The 27,431-nt window shown below is 42.1% G+C and overlaps 1 protein-coding gene across 1 annotated transcript in view; it reads left to right on the forward strand.

Annotated features, from left to right (window-relative positions):
* Positions 1-27,431, forward strand: part of UBE2G1 (ubiquitin conjugating enzyme E2 G1) — a 74,326-nt gene that overhangs the window by 27,202 nt on the left and 19,693 nt on the right. The window contains exon 2 of the mRNA XM_041001753.1: positions 26,899-27,001. Within this exon, the coding sequence (XP_040857687.1) occupies positions 26,899-27,001 (103 nt within the window). The remainder of the gene's footprint in view (positions 1-26,898; positions 27,002-27,431) is intronic.

Consider the following 27,431-nt stretch of genomic DNA (forward strand, 5'->3'; position numbering starts at 1 on the left):
GGATCCCAAGGCTTTGGGCCGTCCTCCACTGCTTTCCCAGGCCACAAGCAGGGAGCTGGATGGGAAGTGGAGTGGCCGGGATTAAAACTGGCGCCCACATGGGATCCCGGGCATTCAAGGTGAGGACTTTAGCCACTAGGCCACACCGCCGGGCCCTCCCCCAATTGTTTAAAAGAAAATTTTTTTTTTAATTGGAAAATCAGGTACACAGAGAGGAGGAGAGACAGAGGAAGATGTTCTGTCAGCTGATTCACTTCCCCAAATGGCCACAACGGCTGAGCCGATCCGAAGCAGGGAGCCAGGGTCTCTCTTATCTTTCCAGCAGGTGCAGGGGCCCAAGGTTTTGGGCTGCTCTACGCTGCTTTCCCAGGCCGCAAGCAGGGTGTTGGATGGGAAATGGAGCAAGCCAGGATAAGCCCATATGGGATCCTGATGCATGCAAGATGAGGACTTTAGCCACTAGGCTATCGCACCAGGCCTTAATTTCTTTATTTTAGAAATCTGTTTAGTTCTTTCATTGAAAGATTCCAAAACTGAGGCAGAGAGATATACCTTCCATCTATTGGTTCACCCTCCAAATGGCTGTAATAGTCTAGATTGGGCCAAGTCCTTGACCATCATGGCTGCCTCCCAGAGCCTGGGCTCCAGAGCAGGAGCCAGCGCTCAGACCCAGGCCCTCAGTGCAGATCAGCCATCCTAACCGCTGGCTTTAACTTACACTGCACAAACCGGCCCCTGTAAGGGCATTTATTTATTTGCCTTTTAATTTTTTCATGGCTAATTTTACATATGGAATTTCATTAAGAAAAATGATTCTTGCTCAAATTTCAGTGTGATATATAAATTGCCTATCAGTGTGAGTCCTGGTTGCCCCACTTCGGGTGGATATCCCTGCTAATATCCCTGGGAAAGCAATGGAAGTGACCCAAATGCTAGAGGATCCTGCACTCAGGAGACTTGGATGAAACTCCTGAGTTTCAGCATTCCCTAACTGCCCCCCTTTTTAAAAAACGATTTATTTTTAATTTTTATTGGAAAGTCAGATATACAGAAAGGAGACATAGAAGATCTTCCATCCATTGATTTACTCTGCCAGTGGCCCCAATGGCCGGAGGTGAGCCAATCTGAAACTAGGAGCCCAGGAGCCTCTTCTGGGTCTCCCACAAAGGTGCAGGGTCAGGGTCCCAAGGTTTTGGGCCATCCTCAACTGCTTTCCCAGGCCACAAGCAGGGAACTGGATAGGCAGCATGGCTATAAACTGGTGCCATATGGTATGTCGGTGTGTGCAAGGTGAGGACTTTAGGTGCTAGGGTACCGCGCCAGGCCCACATTCCCTAACTCTTGTTGTTCTCTACCTCTTCCCTTCTCTCTAATTCTGTTTTTTAAATAAATGGAAAAAATATATATATTTAAAAAAAACGTGTCCATCTAATTAGGGTTTCTTGTCATTTAAAATGAATTTTGCATTCCTAAAATCAGGTAAAACTTGAGAAATATTGTAGATAACTTTGAATTTGGAGGGCATGGACAAGTTCATGGAGGAGCCTCTGTGATAGTTGCTTCAGAAATAATTGCTTATTCTAAAAAGCTGTTGTGATCATATAGCATTTGGATCATTGCTCTCTATGATCTTTGCCCAGTACCACAGATGGTGTTAAATTATTGAATGCTTGCCTGGAAGTGTTTTGTAAGTTTAAAGCTTTTTACATATGTGAGATATAACTCATTGCTAAGGGTAATCTGTCTTTAGTGTTTCCATTCAAAAGACATCACATTTATGAGTCATGAAATGTCACTAGGGAATTTCTCACTGTTTGCCATAATTCCACTAGAACTTTCTGTTGGTATTAGTCCTTTTGTGTGGAGGGAGAACTTTTTGAAAGGACTTTACTGACATTTCAGGCTATTTATAAATAGGAACACATTATACTTTTAAAAAAAGACAACAAAAGGGCCTGGCGTGGTAAATCTAGTGGCTAAATTCCTCGCCTTGAACGCACCAGGATCCAATATGGGCACTGGCTCATGTCCTGGCCACCCAGTTTCCCATCCAGCTGCCTCCTTGTGGTCTGGGAAAGCAGTCAAGGACAGCTCAAAGCCTTGGGACCCTGCACGCACGTGGAAGACCCAGAAGAGGCTCCTGGCTTCGGATTGATTCAACTCTGGGCGTTGTGGCCAGTTGGGGAATGAATGAAAAGATGGAAGATCTATCTCTCTGCCTGTCCTTCTTTTTATACATTCCATTAAAAATCAATAAATCTTACTTTTGATTAGCCTACTTAGCCGTAGACTTGGCAACAGGAGTTTTAAGTAAAAGTTGCGAGGGGCAGGTGTTTAGGTATAAATTAGGCCTCAGCTGAGATGCCTAAATCCCACATCCAATCTCATTTCCCAGCCTCTCTGCTTCTGACACAGCTTTCTGCTGGTGCACACCCTGCTAGGCAGTAGTGATGACTCAAGTATTTGAATTCTTGCCACTCATGGAAGACATTTCAGAATGAGTTCCATGCTTCTGACTTTGGACTGGCCCAGGTCCAGCTCTTGGAGAGCTCTTGGAACATTTGGAGAGTGAATCAGTGAATGAACGATCTCTGTCTTTCAAATAAAATGAAAATACCTTTATTTATTTATAAATATTAGAAAATTAAAAGTCTTATTTTAAAAGGACTCATTTCAGTGGCTGTGTTGAGATCCTTAACTATAATAATTAAAAAACTATTTGTTTTTAGGGCCTGATGTGATAGATAGCCTAGCAGCTAAACCGTCACCTTGCATCCGCTGGGATTCCATAAGGGAGTTGGTTCGTGTCCCGGCTGCTCCACTTCCGTTCTATCTCCGTGCTTGTGGCCTGGGAAAGCAGTCGAGGACAGCCCAAAGCCTGGGACCCTGCACCTGCGTGGGAGACCCAGAGGAAGCTCCTGGCTTCAGATCGGCTCAGCTCTGGCCATTGCAGCCACTTGGGGAGTGAATTGTTAGACAGACAATCTTTTCTCTGTATCTCCTTCACTTTGTATATCTGACTTTCCAATGAAACCTAAAATAAAATAAAACTATAAATCTTTAAAAATATTTCTATTTGAAAGGCAGATTTACAGAGGAGAATCAGAGAGAGCTTCCTTTCACTGGTGTTCACCCCGCAAATGGCCACAGCAGCCGCATTGGGCTGGTCTGAGGCCAACATGCTGAAGCTCCCTAGTGGGTGTAGGTGCCAAAGGGGCTCATCTTCCATTGCTTTCCCAGGTGCAATAGCAGGGGGCTGAATTTTAAGTGGAGCAGGTGAGGCTTTAACTGGTTCCCATATGGGATGCATCACAGCATTGCAAATGAAAAGTTAACCATTGTGCCAAATCCAACCATACCAAGTTTTGATGTATGGGAGTCTTTAAATTATAGAAATAAGTGTTTCTGAGAAATTACTAGTTGAAAGAGAACAATCCTTGCCTCATTTCACTCGATACACAGTTACTTAAACTTCTGGTATGCGTTTCCCTTTTACCTGTTGTGTGTGTGTTGTATGATCGTCTGTGTTACTCTACTTAGTCAAAGAAACACCTTCTGTCTTGTCCTGCTGTGATCTGCATTATTTGTTTACTGCCACAGTCGCTCCTCAGTGGCAATCTCATGATTTCTCATTTTGATTCTTTTTAAAAATTTTGGTGAAACCCCAATTGTCTTACGTTTCCTTTATAAATTTGAATAAATGTATACATGATTACAGTTTTGTCTGAATGAGCGTTAGCATTTTTAGCAAATGAGGTGCCAGTAGAGGAGTGAAACAGGGAGGGAAGCAAACACAATGTATCTTTCATTTTGTTTCCTCACCTTTTCCTTTCTAGTAGGGTGCAGAGTAGTGGATTCAGAACAGAGCCTTAAACTTGGTTTTATCTCTTGTTGGCAAAAATATTCACCAATTCATTTGACATTTACTTTGCTTAAACTGCTCAACAAAGCTTTTTGCTGTAAATGAGATGAAAAAGTGCTTTATCAGAAAATGCAGCATGTCAGTATTTTGGAAAAAGCGTGTAATGTGCGATGCTGCTTGGTGTACCCACATTCTGGGTGCAGGTGCCCGGGTTCGGGTCTCAGCCGTGCTCCTGCTTGAGCTGGAGTGAGGCAGCAGGTGATGGCTTCAGTACCTGCTGTCTGCCGTTCATGTGGGAGACTGGAGTTTAGCTCATGGTTCCAGTATGTCCCAGTCTGTTTCAAGAAAACTTTGAGAGTCAGCTGATGAATGGAGATTTCTTTCTCTGCCTTTAAAAGCAATTAAATAAAAAAATCTAAAAATAATAATTTCTGAGTAATATTTCCAATGTTAATTGCTTGTTAGCCACACTAACTTATCTTCACGTGTTGGTCCCAGTTCTGCTTCTCCGTTGACTAGCCATCATTATTCTAGTCCAGGCTTCGAGTTCTCATTTTAGAAACTACTCACTTACCACTTGGTGGAATCTGATGGACTTTCCAAACCTACGAAGTCTGTGTTGGTCATCTGGTTTGAGTTAGTTGTGCTTTTTCTGAGGATTATTGGCTTACGCGCAGCGCATGTGAACCCAAAGGGGCCTTTCATCCAGCAGTTCTACAGAGATGAAAGGAGAGAAGATTCCCACAGAAAACAGCAGATTTATTCCCAAAGGTCACTGCTATTAGGACAAGCGTGGTAAATGTCTCATCTTGTGTTTTTCTCCTTGGGTGATGTGGCTGCTGAGTATGTACCAGGAGAATCTTGATCATGTTCAGTTATTAGTGGTGCTGCTGTGGGTGGGCGACATCAAAGGCGTGAGGATAGGATCTGCTACACAAGGAGCTTGAAAGATGCCTGGTTTCTGTCTGACATGCTGCTTCACAATGTTGCCTGAACTTTGGGCATCACATACAAGAAAGTATTTCCATATATAACCGGGTTTTTTTTTTTGAATGTTCAAAGAGATTTTATGTTTTTCCTTTTGGCATGGGTATTTGGAGTTAACTTTTGGAGATAGTATCAAAGCCCTGTTTAATTTGCTTGTGAATATCCAGTTTTTACGGCATTATTTTTGGAAAATGTTTTCTGCTATTAAATTATCTGGTCATTCTTCTTGAAAATCAGCCAATGATATGTATGCATGGGATTTACTTCTGATGTTACTCTTTTCAGTTACTCTGTGTCTCTTTATGCTTGTACCATGCTGTTTTGATTATTGTAGCTTTATAATAAGCTGTGAAATCAGGATTGTATGTGCTCTTCAATTTTTTTTTTATTAAAGAATGTTTTGGCTATTTAGAGTCACTTGAGATTTCTTACGAAATTTAGGATGAGTTTCTCTATTTCTGGAAAATAAAATTTTTGATGTTTTGATAGGAAGTAATAATACCGAGTTTCTAAATTGCTTTGGGTGAATTTTTAAAAAAGATTTATTGATTCTTATTGGAAAGTCAGATTTTTTAAAGATTTATTTTTATTTTTATTACAAAGTCAGATATACAGAGAGGAGGCAGAAATACAGAGAGGAGGAGAGACGCAGAGGAAGATCTGTTCGATGATTCACTTCCCAATAGTGACTGCAATGGTCGGTTCTGAGCTGATCTGAAGCCAGGAGCCAGGAGCTACTTCCAGGTCTCCCACACAGGTGCAGGGTCCCAAGGCTTTGGGCTGTCCTCGACTGCTTTCCCAGGTCACAAGCAGGGAGCTGGATGGGAAGTGGAGCTGCCGGGATTAGAACCGGTGCCCATATGGGATCCTGGTGTGTTCAAGATGAGGACTTTAGTTGCTAGGCCACTGTGCTGGGCCCAATTAGTATGGTTCTTAAAGTAAGTATATAGTTTGTGTGCATGAGTCCTATGTAGTAATGGGTGAGTTCTGATATCCTTCTTTCCTCTCAGCAGACTCCCTTTAAGCATCTTGTATGAAAACAAATTCATTTTACGTAGGCATGTACGGAAAGTTCTACAGTACAGGTTTAAAATGCCCAAGAACACAAGATAGTGTACCTTGTTGGTTTGGGGAAGTTTTTCCTTTGTTTATTCTCTGCAGGATCTGATGTTTGAGCCTGGGCTTGTAAATTTTTGCTTAATTTTTGACAACCACAGGTAAGGGCTTGGTTGCAGTATAAATTAGGTGTTTTAATATAGGAGTCTGGCACAGGGATGAAAGGGGTAGGACATGGTTTAGGAGTAGTTGTTAGTTGTGACTACCACTGTGTGTTCATGGGCAGAGGCTATATGTGGTAATAAATCTAGAAAATCCCATTAACAAAACTGTGTCTTAGAAAGATTAATCTAGCGGCAATTGGGAATAGTAGAATTGGTAGTATTAATATGCTAGTTGGATGTAAAGAATGAGAAAGATGAGTAATTAGTAATGGTTGTGGGGTTTTAAAATTGAGAGACTGAAAGGAAATCATTGAAATACAGCCAAGTGGAAGAACCAGTTTGGGGAAAAGGGTGAGTTTAGATTGAGGGCCTGGTGAGACAGCCATTGTTGGGAAATAATTCTGAAGCTCACTAGAGGTAAATCTGAAAGTCATCTTCTACAAAAGGTAGAATTTGAGCTTTGGGCGTGTCCAAGTGCCTGGAGGAAGAATTGCTGAGCAAGCAGAAGAGAAAAGCTGACTAGTTCTTCTTGGAAGGCATTATTTGGAGGGCAGGTGGAAGAAAGTGATGTTCCAAATTAAAGAGAGACCTGGCCATGTCACCAAATCAGGGCAGGAAAGAGTGGAATGCAGAAGGCCAGAAGGAAATCAGGGAAGTAAAGGATATCAGGGCTCCAGATACATACATTTTTAACCTTTTAAAAAGATCTGTTTTTCTTTGAAAGGCAGATTTAGTGTGAGAACTGTCCCTTACACTGGTTCACTTTCTAAATGGCCACAACAGCTGCGGATTGATCCAAAACTAAGCGCCTGGGCTTCTTCCTGGTCTCCAATGTGGGTGCAGAGTCCCAAGGACTTGGGCTATCTCTGCTGATTTCCCATGCCACCAGCAGGGAGCTGGATCAAAACTGGAGCAGCCAGCACATGAACTAATGCTCATTGGGATGCTGACATTTGCAGGCAGAGGATTAATCTATTGAGCAACCGCACCAGCCTCTAGAGAATTTTCAAAAGTCATTTGTGTAGCAAAGAGGCAGAGAGACCGAGTGAGAAACCCATATGTGATGTTGGTACAGTGGGAGTAGGCTTACCTATTATTCCAAGGGGCTGACCCCAGTTTTTAATTTTTTTACATTATTTTGAATAGGAGAGAGAAGAGGCAGAGATCAGTCCACCTTCTGGCCGATTTGCCCGTAACAGCCAGGAATGGGCCAGGTGAGGCCAGGAGCAATACCGGGGGCTCCAGTGTGGGTGGCAGGGACCAGACTGCACATTAGCAGAAGCTGTGCCCAGGACGCGCACCCAAGCACTCCCATGGGATATGTGGGTATCCCATACAGGGTCTTATAACCATTATGTAGAAAACATCCATCCCTCCAGTTTAGCTGGGGAGGTAGTGAGTGACCTAAGGTACTGAAACTATCACCAGGGAACTGGATTAGAAGCAAATCTGCCCCTTGAGCCTAGGCAGGCCAGGATGGGATGAGAGCATTCTCAGTGATAGTCTAACCACTGTGTCAGATGTCATCCCATGGCCCCTGTGCCGCGATTTTGGAAAGAGGATTTGTCTGAAAAATGTGGTCATGCACCATCATATTATTGAATAGGGAATTAGGAAAGCTCCCTCAACTTTTTTTAAGTAAAAACTGTTTACAGGGCCCGATGGCGTGGCCTAGTGGCTAAAGTCCTCACCTTGAATGCGCCAGGATCCCATATGGGTGCCGGTTCTAATCCCAGCAGCTCCACTTCCCATCCAGCTCCCTGCTTGTGGCCTGGGAAAGCAATTGAGGACGGCCCAAAGTCTTGGGACCCTGCACCCATGTGGGAGATCTGGAGGAAGTTCCTGGATCCTGGGTTTGATTGGCACAGCACTGGCCGTTGCGCTCACTTTGGGAATGAATCATCGAACAGAAGATCGTCCTCTCTGTCTCTCCTTCTCTCTGTATATCCAACTTTGTAATAAAAATAAATAAATCTTAAAAAAAAGAGAAAAATTGTTTACTAATGCCTAGCAAAATCTGTTTAACATAAAATTGACCATTTTAGTAATTTTTTTTAAAATCTAAGTTTTGGTAGCATTAGCTGTTTTCAGATTGTCTTTCAGCCATGTATAAAATGGTTTTGAGTGTGGAAAATCATGTGATTAAAGTTTTGCTGAAGTTTATGAGTCGTGGGACTGTAGTTTATAGTAGTTTAGGAGGGTTTGTGGAATGTTAGTTTTCACATGTGCCCTCAGGTGAAGATTTCATAACTGTCAGCTCCTCACCCAAGCACTACTCCCATCGTCCTAATTCTGCTTTGTTTTCTTCATAGATGTTATAACCGCTTCGTCTAGTTCACTTGGAGAGTGAACCAGTAGATGGAAAATCTTTCTCTGTTTTCTCTGTAAATCTGCCCTTCCAATCATAAAAAGAAGAAATCTTTAAACACAAAAGTTTTAACTACTTGGTGTGTGTGTCAATATTTCTTCTACCAAAATGAATTGTTTTTAAGAGCAGAGAGAAACTTCTTCCTTGTCATATCCACAATGCCAAACGTTTTGATTTGATTTGATTTTAAAGATTTATTTATCTTTATTGGAAAGGCAGCTTTACAGAAAGAAGGAGATACAGAGAGAAAGAGCATCTGACTGCTGGTTTATTTCCCACATGGCTATAGCAGCTAGAGCTGAGCAGATCCTAAGCCAGGAGCCAGGAGCTTCTTGCAAACCCCCCATGCAGGTGCAGGGTTCCAAGGCTTTGGGCCGTCCTGGATTGCTTTCCCAGGCCACAAGCAGGGAGCTAGAGGGGAAGTGGAGCAGCCAGAACATGACATTGCGCCCATATGGGATCCTGGCGCATGTTCAAGGCAAGGATTTAGCCACTGAGCCATAGTGTGGGGCCCCTAACACTTATTTTAATGAAGAAGTTTTTGAGGTATTTAATCGGAAGAAAAGGAAAGACAGATGAAGAGAGAACTTCCCTTCACTGCTTCTCACTCTAAAAATACCTGCAAATAGTTCAGCCAGCCTGAGAACAAAGCTAGAAGTCAGGAATGCAATCCCAAGGCTCTGAGTGATGTCCCACAAGCTCACTGCTCCCTCCCAAGGTTTGTGTTATTGGGAAGATGTGGTCAGCAGTAAAAATCAGGAGTACAGCTCAGGCCCTCTGACTTGTTACAGCTGTCTTATTCAGTAGGCCAATTGCTTGTAATTACATGTTTGCATAAACATTTGATGAATTAATGAATTCAAAAAAATTGACATCGTTTAAAAGTGAGAACTAGAGACCAGCACCATGGCATAACACGTTCATTCTCTGCCTCAGGTGCTAGCATACCATGTGGGTTCAGGCCACAGCAGTTGCACTTTAGATTCAGGTCCATGCAAATGTGCCTGACAAAAGTAGCAAAAAATGGCCCACAACAGGCCATGGAAGCTTCCCACGGGCATACATTTGGCATGGGTCAGGGACAGACCAGGCTGAATCCGTTCACGTCCTCCATTGGCGAATCATAGCACCAGAGCAGAGTGTGGGTCGAGCCTGGTTCGGTTGTGATGAGAAACCAGTGCACAATATGGAATCCAAGGTAGGCGGATATACAGACAGTAGAGACAGAGAGGAAGATCTTCTGTCCGATGATTCACTCACTCCCCAGGTGGCCACAACGGCTGGAGCTGAGCCAATCCAAAGCTAGGAGCCTCTTTCGGGTCTCCCACACGGGTGCAGGGTCCCAAAGCTTTGGGCCGTCCTCGATTGCTTTCCCAGGTCACAGGCAGGGAGCTAGATGGGAAGCGGGGCTGCCGGGATTAGAACCGGCGCCCATATGGGATCCTGGGCGTGCAAGGTGAGGACCTTAACCACTGTGCCATTGCGCTGGGCCCGGAAATAATAGTCTTACCCACTTTCTTGTAGCCCTTGAACCTTTTACCCTAATTAACTGTAAAGATTGTCAAAAATATAATAAAAAATGAAAAAAAAAAAAAAGGAAATGGCCCATGTCCTGTTCCTTTCATTCATGTGGAGACCCAGAAGAAGTTCAGTGCCCAGTTTTGGCCATTCTGGCCATTTAGGGGAGGAGCCAGTTTATGGAAGATCAACTTTCCCGCCTTTCCCTCTTTCTATAGCTCCTGTCATGCAAATTAAAAAAAAAAAAATCTTTTAAAAAGCGAGGGAAGAGAAAACCAAAGAGAAATTGGGTGGAGACACAAGAAGACACACACTTCTCATCCAGGCCCTGCTTGTGGCCCTGGAAGGCAGAGGAAGATAGTCCAAAGCCTTGGGATCCTGCACACGCACAGAAAACCCAGAAGAACCTCCTGGCTCCGGACTTGAGATGGGCTCAGCTGCAGCCGTTGTGGGCACGTGGGGAGTGAACAGTGGAGAGAAGATCTTTCTGTCTCTTCTCTCTCTGAATCTTTCTTTACAATAGAAATTATAGGGTTTTTTGGGGAAAAAAAAGCTACCTTATGATGGGATGGAAGTTTGACACAGCGCTGACAGAGCTGCTTGGAATGCCAGCATCCCATATTGCAGTGCTTGTGTTTGAATCTAGACTCTAGATTTCCACCTCTTGCTTCCTGCTAACGCACACAGTGGGAGGCGGCAGGTGATCACTCACCCACTGGCTGGCTGCCAGGCACAAGGCAAACCGGTTTGGTTTCTCGGATGTTTTTCTGGCCTAGCCTCAGCCAGTCTGTATATTGGGGGCGTTCTTTCTAGGTACGTTTGACTCTTCTTCCCTGTCTCTGTACCTTCCAAAGTAAAGTGAAGATAAATTAATAAAATTATAGTCAAAATATACATCAAATCAACTGGCATTTGAATTTTTATGTAAGATTTATGTTATTTTTATTGGAAAGTCAGATACACAGAGAGGAGGAGAGATGGAGAGGAAGATCTTCCATCTGTTGATTCACTTCCCAAGTGACTGCAATGCTCAGTGCTAAGTCAGTGTGAACCCAGGAGCCAAGAGCTTCTTCCAGGTCGCCCATGTGGGTGCAGGGTCCTAAGGCTTTGGGCCATCCTCAGTTGCTTTCCCAGGCCACAAGCAGGGAGCTGGATGGGAAGCGGGGCTGCTGGGATTAGAACCAGCGCCCATATGGGATCCCGGCATGTGCAAGGTGAGGACTTTAACCACTATGCTATCGCACCGGACCCAAAATAAAGGAAAGTGTTTTCTCTTGAATGTCTACCCTCATAAAAACAATGATGCCATTTGATAGTATAATAGCCTTAATATTTTTATGATAAATTCATAATGTAGCCATCAGTGTCAGTGGAATATGGTTGAGGGTAGCTTTCTTTTATTGTAAAGTTAAACCCAGAGTGATTGACTTGAAAATAGTAATGGCAAAACTAGATGGATACCGTTGGAAAGAAGAAGTATTGAGAGTCTATCTTGATGTTGAGTGGACTGATAATACATGAGGGGCATTTTGAAGGTGACAACTTATGCACCTGGATGTTTGAAAATAAGACAGAAAATAAGGACTGCTAAGAATAATATAACTTAAAAATAAACTTACTGACACTCTTACCACAGAGATAACAGTATTTTGTAATTATAAAAGTACTAGGAGTTGGGAAATATTGAAAAGGGCCTTCTGTGATAGCCTAGTGGCTAATCCCACCATATATCTTCCCAGATCTATGGACACCGGTTTGTGTCCTGGCCACAGACCGAGTGTTTGGGTTCCTGCTGTCTGCATGGGAAGCTGGGATGGAGTTCATGGTTCCTGTCTTTGAGCTAGCCCAAATCTAGCTTTTTTGGCCATTTAGGAAGTCAACCATTGGATGAAAGATTATTATCCAATGTCTATCCAACTTTCCGTCTCCCTCTGCCTTTCAAATACATTAGTATGATTTGATATTTTTTTAAAAAGATTTTGAGTCTGGCATGATAGCGTAGTGGCTAAAGTCCTCACCTTACAAGTGCCTGGATCCCATATGAGCTCTGGTTCATGGTCCCAGCTTCTCCACTTCCCATCCAGCTTCCTGCTTGTGGACTGGGAAAGCAGTTGAGGACGGGCCAAAGCCTTGGGACCCTGCACCTGCTGGGGAGACCCGGAAGAGACTTGGCTTTGGCCCCTGTGGCCACCTGGGGAATGAACCAGTGAATGGAAGATCATTCTATCTTCTTCTCTATATATATTGCCTTTCCAAAAAAAGTGTTGAAAAAAACCTGGTGGTGACTACATCTCCATTGTATAATAGAGTGCCTAGATTCATAGCTGGCTTCAGCTTCCTGCACATACAGCCCTTGGGAGGCAGCGGTGATGGCCCAAAGTGCTTGGGTGCTTGTCATCCCCCAGGGAACCTGGGCTGAGTTCTTGGCTCCTGATTCAATCCTGGTGGCCATTAGTGGACACTTGGGGGAATGAACCAAAACATAGCTCAATTCTTCCTCTCAGATAATTAAAATGAAAAAAAAATTTTTTCCCAGAAAATACTAAAAGACCTTGCAGGGAAAAACTATTTTTTATAGTCCCTAGCATTGAGAACTAGTATTATTTGTGTTGTTTGACTTTCCAGGCTTTCTCTGTAGCTTTCTCTTGCGTGTCGTGTCAGAATAACTATTCTGTAATCATTTAAAAAAATAGCAACAGTATTAATATGTTGAACAGATTCGTTATCAGAAAGTACAGTTTTATACTGATTGTTTTCAAGCATTTTGCAGGATCTGTCATGCATTTCATATCATGGCTCCCTCTCCCTATTCTGTATATATTAAGTTTCCTGACACAATGTTTGTGCTTCCTAACTTGCAATGACTTTTGATATTTTCCAGTGTAATTTGTTCTTATAAAGTAAGAATCATTTGGTTGCAACACCAAATTCTCTTCATGATACACTGCAAATCTGCTTTCAGTTTGAAAAACTTTGCTGCATAGTATTCCATGTGTTATTTAGAATATAATTTATATACTCTGATGAAAGAATTTGTTTCTCATGTTGTTCACAATAATGAAAAATGTAAAGGGATAAATTGATTTTAATCTACTTTTCCTCTTTTAAGTTGAATTTCTAGAGTGAAGTAACTCTTTGAATACTGTTAGGCGAACAGATACAGACATCTAATTTGGGAATCTAATCTGTTTGTGAAAACGATCATATGTCTTTTTTGGGGTATTTCAGTCGTTTTCGTTGTAGATGGTGGGACTACTCAGTCTTCAATATCCGGTGTGCACATCATGTTCAGGGCGCTTACCAGTTCAAAGAAGCCATATCGTAGGTGGCTTCTGTATTTGGAAGTCTAAGAGGCTTATTTTGATTCAGTGTAAATACTTTTGGGTGAATGGGTGGGCTAAGACAGTTTCAAAGCTGATACTGTGTACTTCATATTGAATGTCATGGGTACATACATGACTACTTTACCCTCTATTGGTTATCCTAAATGTGAAGGATTAATTAATCGGTGGCTGTCAGTTTCTGCATGATCAGGAAGTATTATCCTTTTGTACTGTAAGTTTTTGAGGTGTAATTTGAGCATAATGCCAGCATTTTTTTTTAGATTTATTTTTAAGATTTATTTATGTTTGTTGGAAAGTCAGATTTACATAGAGAAGGAGAAACAGAGAAAGATCTTCCATCTGCTGGTTTACTCCCCAAGTGGCCGCAATGGCCAGACCTGAGCTGATCCAAGGTAAGGAACCATGAGCCAGGAGCTGCTTTTGGGTCTTCCACATAGGTACAGGGTTCCAAGGCTTTGGGCGGTCTTCATCTGCTTTCCCAGGGCACAAGCGGGGAACTGGATGGGAATTGGGGTGCTGCTAGGCTACTGCGCTGTGCCCCCATTTCTAAAAATATTTATGTATTTATTTATTTTAAAAAGATTTATTATTTTTATTGGAAAGGCTGATCTACAGAAAGGAGGATAGACAGAGAGAATGATCTTCCGTCCAATGGTTCACGCCCCAAGTGGCCGCAACGGCTCAAGCTGAGCCAATGCAAAGCCAGGAGCCAGGAGCTCTGCTGGGTCTCCCACGCAGGTGCAAGGTCCCAAGGCTTTGGGCTGTCCTCGACTGCTTTCCCAGGCCACAGGCAGGGAGCTGGATGGGAAGTGGGGCTGCTGGGATTAGAACCGGCGCTCATATGGGATCCCGGCACGTTGAAGGCAAGGACTTTAACCATTACGCTATCGTGCCAGGCCCTTAATATTTATTTTTTATTTGAAAGACATCCCATATGGGCGCCGGTTCTAATCCCGCCAGCCCCGCTTCCCTTCCAGCTCCCCGCCTGTGGCCTGGGAAAGCAGTCGAGGACAGCCCAAAGCTTTGGGACCCTGCACCCGCGTGGGAGACCTGGAAGAGGCTCCTGGCTTCGGATCGGCATAGTATCGGCCCGTTGCGCTCACTTGGGGAGTGAATCATCGGACGGAAGATCTTCCTCTCTGTCTCTCCTCTCTGTATATCTGCCTTTCCAATGAAAAAATAATAAAAAATAAATCTTTAAAAAAAAAAACCCTTGTTTTCCCTTCTCTGTGTGTTGTTTTGTATTTTTATGTATTATAATTTCTACTTGTATGTATTTAAAAACCTGAGAGAGAGACAATAGATCTTCCTTTTATTTTTTATGTTCCAAGTGCTCGCAGCGGTCAAGCTTCTTGATAATGCTTCTGGAAAGGCAGTGCTTTTGATGTTCAACTTCAGAACCAGTAGCTCCAATTTGTTATTGCTGTTGGAAGGAAATTATGGGAATATGGATACTGTAAAATAGAATGGTGTATTTGGCTTTAAGTTCCCCACAGTTCCTAGCTTTGAAGTTTAGTGTTTGTAGAGGGAGTGGGAGAAAGAGGGATGGGAGGACATCCCCTCACCTTCATGGGCTTCTTCTGAGAGTGTTGTCTTCTATCCTTTTTTTTCCCTCTTAGTATCTTTTTTTCTGCAAAGTAACTTGTAGATATAGTGCTCATCCTCTTAACCTCTTCCACATTTTCCCTTCCTGCTTCTTCCCCACCGTATTGTCACAATGGTGTAGTCCCTTAGTACCAGTTACAAGTTTAAGTTTCCAACATTTAAAGGTATCAAAGTATAAGTACTGGCAAAGGTAAGAAACGTAGTATTGTGATATAGAAATGTATTTATTTATAGGCTTCATTGGAAATCCTTTTATTTGGGAGCAAAGCCATATACTGCCTGGTACCTTTATTTCCCCGCCTGCTTGTCTCCTTTGAACAGTTCATATATATTAATTATAGCTCTGTGTGTGTGTACATGTGTGTTTACATGTACAGCCAGATTGTACTTTCCATATTAGCTGTTCTACATCAGGACAAACATTGATATTTATCCTTTTGGGACTGGCTTACTTCATTCAGAGTGGTGATTTCCAGCTAAGACCGCTTTGTTGCAGATTCCAAGATTTTATTCTTTTATACTTGAGTAGTATTCTATTGAGTAGATGTACCAGTTTCTTTATCCATTTTGTTGATGGGCATCTGGGTTGATTCCATGTCTTCACTATGATGAATTGTGCTGCTATAAATACAGGGTTGCAGTTCCCTCTCTTGAATGCAGACTTCATTTCCTTTGGCTATATTCCCAGGAGTGGGGAGACTGGGTCATATGGTAGATCAATTTTCAGTTATCTTGAGTCTTCCGTCCTGTTAAAGCTACTGAAATGCAGTTAAACAAAGTTGGCTTGAGATCGCCTCCTTCCCTAGATTGCCTTAAGAGCTAGTTAATTCTAGATGGTTAGTGTTACTTATCTCCAGTCAAGCCTCGGTGTTTCTGCCTTTTTTTTTTTAAAGCTTTACTTCAGCTTTCTGTATTATTTCAGGATTTCTGGACCATAAATGGATAGAACAACCAAGAAGCTTAGAACTCTTTCCAGGTCTCCCTCATGGTGTCTGTGGTCCAAATACCTGGGCCAGAGACAGAACGCCAACTGGGGTGCTATTATAGAGCTGTTGGTGTTGCAAGCAGCCAGCCCTACCCATTGATTTATTGATGTCACGGATGAGGACATCAGAACATACATAGGACTGTGTATAGATCTCAGGCTGTTTTTGCACAAAAATAAGCCTATCTTTTAGTTTCATTTCATCTTGAACTTTCTTAAGTTATCTCTCTTTTTTTTAATATTTATTGTTGTTGGAAAGTCAGATATACAGAGAGGAGGAGAGACAGAGAAAGATCATATGGTCACTTCCTGTCCACTTCCCTTTTCTCTATCTCCAGGCTGTCTTGTTACTCTTAGTGTTACATCCTGGTGATTTCTGTAACTTTATAACCATTCATGAGTACTTAGATTTTATCCAAAGGGATCTGCCATTCCACCTTTTTTTTTGTTTTGTTTTGTTACTACAAGATTCTTTGATTCATTTCCCAGTTTAAGAAGTGCCTCTTAATTCCTGTATTTCATAATGCTTTACAGTACTACTGCCATTTGATTTTGACTGCTTGTATTTTTATTTTCTGTATTACACTCTTCCTCAGCATTCTGTAGTTTCTCAAGAAACTGTTTCTATTGCTTATGGCGAAGAAATCTGGGGCTAACCACATTTTACCATCAGTTATATCTTGCTTCCTCCTTTTTTTTGGATGCCCAGGGCATTCAATTAGCAGATGTTATTTATTCTGTGCTGGTTTGCACACGTGGAGTATGTTCCCAATCCATATGCTTTATTACTACAAAAAGGTTTACATTAATTTTATATTTTGATCTCTATGAATACTCTATCAAATCTCCTTTGATATTCTCTTCACTCTTTCCAACTAGTAAATTATGTTCTTATTTTAAATTGTGATTGCTTAAAGTTATGGTTGTGATTTGTGTTGGTTATTTGCGTCTGTTTGCTTAATTTGCTTTGGTTTGAAAGCTTATTCTTAAATCTTCCTTTGCTTTTTAACGTGTACTTCAGTACTTTAAGAAAAAGATGTCATATTTCTGTAATTTCTTTGAGATTGTTTATATGTTTATTGTTAGGTGTTGGTGGGTTTGTGAGGTAGGGATCCTTCATTGACTTATTTGTCAATAGATAATTTGATTTCTGATGTCTTTCTTAAATGCAATTCTAAAATACAAAATTTTAGTAGATTATAAAGACAAGCAGCGAGTATCTTCAATTTTTTCTTTTGCTTCTATTATTATTATCATCATCATTTTATGATACAGGTCCATAGGTCCTCAGATTTTGCTTACCCCCTCCTCAAATCCTCTCCTCCTGCCACCGAGTTCCCCTATATTATTATTATGACATAGTTCTTCATAAACAGTCATATGTCCATATTGTGGGCATGGACAATGGCAGAGTCCAGCATCCTGTTGTCAAGGTATAGTTAGCAGTTTCATTGGGAGTCTATCTTTGATCTGGAAGTAGAGATGCATGCTGCATTGTGTCCTCACATTTGGATATGGTAGTCTCCATTACACAGTTACTGTACATCCCCTTATGAAATACAAATGATACAAAATGATACATAATACAAAATGAACAATAGGAAGAAAATAGGAATTTACAATTCCATGTAGTTAAATGCCATGCTACTAGATATGATAGTCTCAATTACATAGTTACTGTATATCCCTTTAAATGAAAAGCCACAAAACAAAATCAACAACAGGGACAAAAAAAGAAATTAAAAACGCCATGAAGTTAAATAACATGCTCCTAAATGACTATTGCGTCACTGAAGAAATGAAAAAGAACCTTCTTGAAGAAAATGATGCTACTGTATGACCTATGTATGAGTCAATGAAGAATATAATGAGAAAGAAAGTGTTTTGTCGAGATGACACTCAAAAAAAAAAATCAAAATTCACAGGGTATAGTTTCCACTGATCTTTGTTGGTGAGATATGTCTCCTGTAGGCAACTAATAGATGGGTTTTATTTTTCGATCCAGTCTACTAATCTATGACGTTTGACTGATGAATTTAAGCCATTTACATTCAGAGTTAATATGAATGGGTGATGATTTGGTCCTGTCATTTGAGCATTGCGTTGTTCATACGTTTATTTACTGGGATGTTTTTTACATTTGCCTTTGCTTTTGGTGGGTGCTGTTCCATTTCTCTGTCAAGAGAACATCTTTAAGTATCCTCTGTAGGGCAGATTTGGAAGAGGCATATTCTTTTTTGTTTTGTTTTGTTTAGATTTTATTTATTTTTATTGGGAAGTCAGATATACAGAGAGGAGGAGAGACAGAGAGGAAGATCTTCCATCCAATGATTCACTGCCCAGATAACCACAATGGCTGGTGCTGTGCCTAACCGAAGCCGGGAACCAGGAACCTCCTCCAGGTCTCCCACATGGGTGCGGGGTCCCAAGGCTTTGGGCCATCCTCGACTGCTTTCCCAGGTCATAAGCAGGGAGCTGGATGGGAAGTGGGGCAGCCAGGATTAGAACGGGCGCCCATATGGGATCCCGGTGCATTCAAGGCGAGGACTTTAGCTAGACCACGCCACTGGGCCCGAGGCATATTCTTTTAACTTTTCGTTACTGTAGAAGAATTTTATTTCATTTTCAAAGACAAAAGCAGTCTTTGCTGGGTACCTTATCCTGGGCCGATAATTTTTTGCTTTTAGAATCCGGAATATGTCACTACATTCCCTGGCCTCTAGGGTTTCCTGTGAGAGGTCTCCTGTGAATTTAACTGACATTCCTTTATGTCAACTAATTTTTTTTACTTGCACATTTAAGGCTCTTTTCTTTATGTTCAATTGGAAGAGAGCTTCATTATCGTGTGTTGTGGTAAAGATCGTGTAGTGAAGATCACTTTTCTTCAACCCTGTTGGGAGTTCTGTGCCCCTCCTGGATGTTGTTTCCTAACTATTTTAGGCAATTTTTTTCTTATTATTAAATACATTTGTAAACCCAGCTTCTCTTTGTGCGCTTTCAGGGAGTCCCATAACTCTTATATTTGGCCTTATAATAGTGTCTCTCAGTTCTTTTTTAGCTTGACCCAGCTGAGAGCCAGATGCCTCCTCTGGGTCTCCCATGTAGGTATAGGAGCCCAAAGACTTGAGCCATCGCTACTTCCTTAGGGAGTAAGCAGGAAGCCCTCCTAATTTCCTAGAATTAGGAGCAGCTGGGAATTGAACTGGTATCCATATTGGATGCTAGTTATATAAGTGGAGGATTAGTATGCTATGCCACCATACTGGTCCACCTCTTTCTTTTTTATATAACAGGTATAAATTCAGGATTTTTTTTTTTTTTAAATACACGGGCAAGCATGTGGCATAGCTGATTGCACTTGCTGCTTGTGATGCCTGTCTCACATGTGTCAGAAGGCTGAGTCCCATCTCCACTTCCTGCTGCAGCTCTCCACTGATGTGTTAGGAAGCAGCCTGCTACCCAATCGGGGTGACCCAGATGGAGTTCCTGGCTCCTGGCTTCAGCCTAACCGCGTCTTAGCTGGTGCAGCCATGCAGAAGTTAAACCAGAGGATGGAGGATTAGTCTCTGTTTCTCCTGCACTCTCTGCCTCTCTGCCATTCGAGTAAAGCAGTGAATCTTCAGAAAATGTGTCTGTGCTTCAGTTCTTTAAAGTCAGTAATGTTCTCAGCACTGAAACCTCCAGTCTGGCCAGCGGAGGCCTCTTGAAGTTGGCTCTTGAATGCTTATAACAAGACCATGGTGTTTTCTACAGCTTCTTTTTTATCCGGTACATATGAAATGAACCTAAAATAGCATCTCTCGCCCTTGATTTAGAGTGGAGTGTTTCTGTGAAGAACACTGGTCCCTTTTCATGGTAAATTTATATTTTGAGACATAATTCTGGGTAGAAGGGATGTTTACTGCTGCGAGGCTGGTCATGCTTTTCCTAAACCTCATCATCACAACTCAAGTGTGTGGTTTAAAGCTAAAGCAAATTGTTATTGATACTTGGTTCTTAAATTCAGGACTTTAGTGATTTTAATTTCATACTCTTTCAGTATTATTCCCAAAATTATTGTTCATGCATTGTATTTCCACTACTTGTACTTAACCAAATCATTATTTGCTCAGATATTTCCTTTTTCTTGGATTCATTTAAAAAAAGATTTAATATTATTATTTTTTTTTACTGGGAAGGCAGACTTACACAGAGGAGAGAAAGATCTTGTATCTGCTGGTTCATTCCCCAGATGGCCGCAACAGCTGGAGCTGAGCCAATCTGAGACCATGTGCCAGGAGCTTCTTCTGGGTGTCCCACATGGGTGCAGGTTCCAAGGTTTTGAGCTGTTCTTGACTGCCTTCCCTGGCCACAAGCAGAGAGCCGCTGGGGCACAAATCAGCACTCACATGGGATCCTGGGGTTACAAAGCAAGGATTTAGCCACTAGGCTATCTCACTGGGCTCCCCTGGGTTACCTTTTAATTCATGGCTGTAGATCCCTCTGATTCACAGTGATTGCAGTTTCAAAGCCATTTCAAATAATTCTTATTTAATAGTCACCCAACACATTGTGATTTACTGAGTGTTGCAACTTGAAATGCAGCACACACTTGAAAGTACTTAGCTGTCATGTACCAGGATCCGTTCCAGGTCATCTGCCAGTTACTATCCTCACTTCCCCTTCCAGAATCCATTTGTCACTCTCCAAGTGTTTGCAATAGTGAGAGTCAGTCCAAGCTGAAGCCCAGAGACTGGGTCTCTAGCTGGATCTCCCTTGTGGATGTCAGCCTAAATACTTGGGATTCTGCCATTTACTGTTTTCCCAGGCACATTAGCAGGGAGCTAGATTCCAAGTGCAGCGATTGGAACTTGGAACCCAGTCAGGGATGCTGGCATTGACACTGGGGCTGGAGGAACTATTCCAGCAATGCCCAGTACCACCCTGAGAACTGCTACTCTTGGTCTCTAGGTAGCATTCGGAAAAGATTTTTTTTTTTGTTACATTCACAAGTTTTACTACTATAAGAATATAAAAGCAACCCAAACATGTTCACTTCTTGGTTTAAGAATTTGTCTTAAGGGTAGAAATTTGGAGCATCAGTTAAAATATATCCCTTGTACCCAGAATATGGTCTTTAAATATAAATTTGCCATTATAAGGGGATTTGGCTTTTTTTTAAAAAGATTTATTTTCTTTATTTGAAAGGCAGGATTACAGAGAAAGAGAGTTCTTCCACCTATTGTTTTACTCCTCAAATGTCTGTGATGACCAGAGTTGCGTCAGGCCAAAGCCAGGAGCTAGGAACTCCACCCCAGTTTCCCATATGGATGGCAGGGATCCAGGTACTGGGCCATCTTCTGTTATTTTGCCTGGACTGATTAGCTGGAAGCTGGATTGGAAATGGAACAGCCAAGACTTGAACTGATGCTCATAATGAGATGCTGGTATTGCAGGTGGAAGATTAACTTAAAGTGCCACATTGCCAGCCCCCAGTGGACTTCAGGTCTAGGGCTAGAAATGTTTTGGGTTTTTTTTTTAAAATTTCATAGCCTTCATTATTATTATTATTATTATTTTATGATACAGTTTCATAGGCCCTGGGGTTTCCCACACTCCCTCCCCAATTCTCTTCCCCCCCTCGCTGACTTCACCTATATTATTACTATACTGTAGTTCTTTATAAACAGTCCTATGACCATTGTTGCGGGCATGGGCAATGGCAGAGTCCAGCTTCCTATTGTCAAGTTTCATTGGGAGTCCATCTTTGATCTGGAAGTAGAGATGCATACTGCATTGTATTCTCACATCTGGATATGACAGTTTCCATTACATAGTTACTATATATCCCCTTAAATGAAAAATCACAATACAAAATCAGCAACAGGAAGAAAAATAGAAATTTACAATGCCATGAATTTAAATAGCATGCTACTAGATATGATAGTCTTCATTACACAATTACTATACATCCCCTTACATGAAAAGCCACAAAACAAAATCAACAACAGGAAGAAAAAAGAAGTTAACAATGCCATGAAATTAATTAACATGATGCTGAGTGACTAATGTGTCGCTGAAGAAATGGAAAGAAAATCAAGAACCTTCTTGAAGAAAATGATGCTACTATATGATCTATTCGAAGAGATTAAACTTTAAAAAAAATCAAAATCCATGAGATACAGTTTCCACTAATCTTTGTTGGTGGGCTAGGTCTCCTGTAGGCAATAAATAGATGTGTGTTTTTTTTTTAAATCCGGTTCACATTGTGGGTCACTCTGTCCAGGCTGCAGCTCCCACTGGTCCATGTGATAGAAATGTTTTGCGATTTCATATGTACCAGCTAACACAGAAACTGTCCAGTGATACTATGTTCTCATTAAAACAAGAGAAGAGCTGGCTTGAAGAAGCTGTTACTTGATTAATGTGAGACAATTTGAGTAGCGGGAAAAAAATTAATGACTATAAAGAGTTTTAATTGAAATAATTTTAAAATTTCATGCAAGCCTGGAATACGTGCTTCCCATTGTGGGATGCCTGGATTCAAGGCACCCAGCTCTGCTTCTGAATCCAGCTTCCTGCTGCCCCGTGGAGTGCTGGCTGTCAGCCTCAGCCTGGCCCAGCCCGGGCTCTGGGGAGGTCAGTCAGCAGGTGTGAGGGCAAGTTGCCTGCCTTTCACATGAACAAACATCAGGGATTTGTTTTCGGTTTTTCTGTTAGTGATCCCTATTCCCACCTTCTCAGTTCCTGGTCCTCTTTGCTTGATCCCACCCTTGTTTTGATTGACAGGAGCTTTGTATTGAGCATCCTAGATTTCTTCTGTCTATTGTGTTACAAATGTTCTCTCTGGACTACTTATATTTAGGCTTTATTTTCATATTTCACTTGAAAATATATCGTACTGCGTCATTGGACGATTGATTTTTTGTGTTCTACTTAGAATCATCAACTCCACTCATAGTTGTAGTTTTTAAAATTCTGCATTTTCTTTTAAGTTTTATATTCTCAAGCCAGCAGCTAAGAGATATTTAGATTGATATTCAAGTGCAGATAAGATACTTAGGTTTTTCAATTTTTCTCATGAAAACACTTGCTTGAGTTTCATTTACCTGTGACTACTACGTTTTTTCCATCTGTTGTCAAATGATGAGAAGAAATTTCCACTTGTGTTTTTCCACTTCACCTGCTTTTCCTCAGCTCACCTTGCCTGCATGGATGCAGCCTTACCATTGCACTGAAGCTGCGTGTGCAGAGCGGCCTCAGCTTGGTTTGCACTGAAGCCAGAGTGCTCAGTTTAGACTGACATTTTTCTGAGCCATTTGCATTCATCATTGTTGGCTACTTTTTCCTTGAAATGCCTTTCTTTGGTTTCTTTGATAGAAGTCATCACTGATTTTCTTCTTAGTCACTTATGCAACTTACCGTTTTTCATCTTGCAATTACTGGTATTTTCTAGAATTCATTCAGGTACATCCTCTCCTGTTTACACTTGTATATACTTAACCTGGAATTTTGCCATCTAATGGCTTCATTATTAATAATACTCTGATAACTACCTCCAAATCTTGGGCCATGTGGTTTTTAAAAACAAATTTATTTATTTTTATTGGGAAGACAGATGTACAGAGAAGAGACAGAAAGATGCTCATTCTGTTGGTTCATTCCCCACGTGTCCATAACAGCTGGAGCTGAGCCGATCCAAAGCCAGGTGCCAGGAGTTTCTTCTGGTTTTCCCACATGGGTGCAGGGTTCCAAGGCTTTGGGCCATCTTCTAGTGCTTTTCCAGGCCACAAACTGGGAGCCGGGTGGGAAGTAGAACAGCCAGAATATGAATCAGCACCCATATGGGATCCCAGCACATGCAAGGTAAGGATTTAACCTCCTAGGCTATTGTGCCAGGCCCTCTCCATGTCATTTTTAAAGTTGAAACACAGGTCTGGCATGAATCTGCAGCTTAGTTTGCCAGTGCTGGTTTGAATCCCACTTCTATGATCTGTCCGATGATTCACTCCCCAAGTGACCACAACTGCCGGTGCTGTACCGATCCAAAGCCAGGAACCAGGAACCTCTTCCAGGTCTCCCATGCAGGTGCAGGGTTCCAAAGCATTGGGCCGTTCTCGACTGCTTTCCCAGGCCACAAGCAGGGAGCTGAATGAGAAGTGAAACTGCCAGGATTGGAACCGGCGCCCGTATTGGATCCTGGTGTGTTCAAGGCGAGGACTTTAGTCACTAGGGCACCGTGCTGGGCCCTGCCTTTTGACTTTTATGAATAGTGTTGCTATACACATTCAATTACAACTTTTGTGTAGAGATAGGTTTCATCCTTGGGTATATGCTTGGTCATATGCTGTGTTTAACTTGAAAAATTGCATGTCATTTTTCACTGTTACTGTAACTTCCATATCACCATGTTTGGTTGGCCCTGTCCTAGCTGTTGCAGGCATTTGGAGGAGTGAACCCATTGAACACTCAATCTTTTTCTGGCAAAAACTAAAGAAAAATAGTTTTATAAATCCCCATTCATGGGTTAGACCATGAGGTATCTTTACAAAAGTGAGCCCAACATTCTTACCTCCTTTTTAAAATTTACTTACTCATTTGAAAGGCAAAATTATAGAAAGGAGAAACAGAGACATTCTCCATCTGTACTTCACTCCTCAGAGGGCCACACTGGGCCAGGGTTTGGACAGGGTTGAAGCCAGGAGCCCAGACACCCATCCTGGTCTCCCTTATAGGTGCTTTTCAACTTCCTGAAGTGGATAGAGCTGGAATTGACATCTGGCTGTTTCAGTTAGGTGTGAGGAACCTTATTACCTGAACCACCAGCTGCTGCCTCCTCCTAGGGTTTGCATTGACAGAAATCTGGAGTCAGGAACAAGACTCACCATTCATGCCCACGTACTCCCCCTGTGGAGCATCGATGTCCTTAACCAGTAGGCCAAATGCCCACCTCAAGAGAGAGCTGCTTCAGTGTGCTAGCTGGGAGTATTATGAGAATCTCATCAATGCTTAGAATCCGGCAAATTCTTTCTGATCTGCTGCTTTTTTTTCCCCCCCAAGACCTGTCACTCCCAAACTTGAGGAACAGTTGGTAGCTTTGATATATTGCAATGTTTGTTCACTGTAATGATGTGATGGTAGCATAACAGATATCTGCATCTTTTATCGCTCATCAGATTATATGCATAATTTACATATGTGGAGCTCACAGTCAGTTTTATCTTGCTGAATCTGTTAAAATAATTTCCATGTGGTCTGTCCACTATCGTTGTGTGGTTACTTTATTAAGTCTTGTGGCTCTGGAAGGTGTTTGGCATCTACACCACTCATCTTCTCCAAGGTATAATCATGGTCTGTGTTCCCTCACCCAAGTAGTTTTTGGCTGTTTTTAGCCTCAGCTCATTTTTTTTTTCTCAGTGCCAGAATGCTCAAACCTCATGCTATCACAGCCATTGCTATAGGCTGTAGCTCTTTATCATTCCCGTGTGCTGGACGCTGTGATCCCGCAGCGGAGGGTCAGCACAGGTGCGGTAGATGGGATGTCTCTATCTGCTCAGAGTTTGATGGGTTGGGCCATGCAAGAACCATCTGCAGGCATGTGTCCCCAAAATTACAACATAGAAATACCTAGGAAAATATTAGCATAAGTGAAAGTAGATTTATCTAATTAGAAGATATTATTAATCACTATCATTGTTTTTAAAAATATACCCAGGAGATCATAGCATGCAAATTACTAATACAAATATATTTGAAAGAGGATACAGAAAGACGGAGATCTTCCATCTGCTGGTTCACTCCCCAGATGCCTGTAGCAGTCAGGGCCAAGCTGAAGTTAGGAGCCCAGAACTCAATCTACGTCTCGTACGTGGAGGCCATCACCTCCTGCCTTGCACTGTATACTTTAGCAGGAAGAGAGTCAGAAGCAGAACTGGGGCTTTAACCTTTGCATTCTGATAAAGGATGCAAGTACCGCAAATGGTGTCTTAACTGATGAGTCTAAAGCCCATCCCCCAAATTCCATTCTTGCTTGATTTCTGATTTCCTCTGAACCATGTTTTCTAGGAGATAGATTTTAATAGCTATATTTTAACGTGGATTTGATAGCTGTATCTTAAAGATAACCTAGTATGGGGCCCAGTATCGTGGCCTAGTGGCTAAAGTCCATACCTTGAAGGCGCTGGGACCCCGTATAGGTGCCGGTTCTAATCCTGGTGGCCATACTTCCCATCCAACTCCCTGCTTGTGACCTGGGAAAGCATTGGAGGATAGCCCAAAGCCTTGGGATCCTGCACCCACATGGGAGACCTGGAAGTAGCTCCTGCTTTGGATTGGCTCTGTTTGGGCAGTTTAGGGAGTAAATTACCCGATGGAAGATCTTCCTCTCTCTCTATTTCTTGCTGTACATCTGCCTTTCCAATAAAAATAAATCTTTATTAAGAAAAAAAAATAGGGTCCGGCGCATGGCCTAGCGGCTAAAATCCTCACCTTGAACACCCTGGGATTACATATGGGCAGTGGTTCTAATCCCAGCAGCCCCACTTCCCATCCAGCTCCCTGCTTGTGGCCTGGGAAAGCAGTCGAGGATGGCCCAAAGCCTTGGGACCCTGCACCTGTGTGGGAGACCCGGAAGAGGTTCCTGGTTCCCAGCTTGGATCGACGCAGCACCTGCCGTTGCATTCAGTTGGGGAGTGAATCATCAGATGGAAGATCTTCCTCTCTGTCTATCCTCCTCTCTGTATATCTGACTTTGTAATAAAAATGAATAAATCTTTCAAAAAAAAAAAAGAAAAAAAAATGATCACCTAGTGTGGTAAGAGCTAGGCTGGAAACTGTGACAGTTGAAGTTGATCTTCTGGGTTACTTTATTCATAGTTTATTTGCAGCATAGAGATGCAATATTTGGCCAGTAAAACAGGGGAAATTCTCCCTGAGGGAACAGCTACTTAAAGGATTACAACTTAGAAGATATAAATTTATCTGAAGATTATGTATTTCAAAGTTTTGATCAAATTTTTCTTTTTCCACAGAACTCAACAAAAATCCAGTGGAAGGCTTTTCAGCAGGTTTAATAGATGACAATGATCTCTACCGATGGGAAGTCCTTATTATTGGTCCTCCAGATACACTTTAGTAAGTATAATGAAACTGACACATTCCAAATGCAATTCTTTAATTAATTGGAATTAAATCTGTTTTGGTTAGGTTTTTGTGTCTTACTTAGCTTTAATGTCTAAAACCTACTGTGTTAAAAATTGTGTAACCGTGAGCCTGGTACGATAGGCTAGTGGCTAAAGTCCTCACCTTGCATCTGCCAGGATCCCATAGGAGCACTAGCTGCTCCACTTCCCATCTACCTCCCTGCTTGTGGCCTGGGAAAGCATTGGAGGATGGCCCAAAGCCTTGGGACCCTGCACCTGTGTGGGAGACCCGGAAGATGGTCCTGGCTCCTGCCTCCTGGCTTTGGATCAGCTCAGCTCTGGCCATTGTGGTCACTTGGGACTGAACCAATGGACAGAAGATGTTTCTGTCTATCTCTCTCCTTATCTCTGTAAAATCCTCC

This window comes from Ochotona curzoniae, unplaced genomic scaffold (assembly GCF_017591425.1).
Source record: "Ochotona curzoniae isolate NIBS_2020 unplaced genomic scaffold, NIBS_Ocur_1.0 scaffold_2453, whole genome shotgun sequence".
Classification (NCBI taxonomy): domain Eukaryota; kingdom Metazoa; phylum Chordata; class Mammalia; order Lagomorpha; family Ochotonidae; genus Ochotona; species Ochotona curzoniae.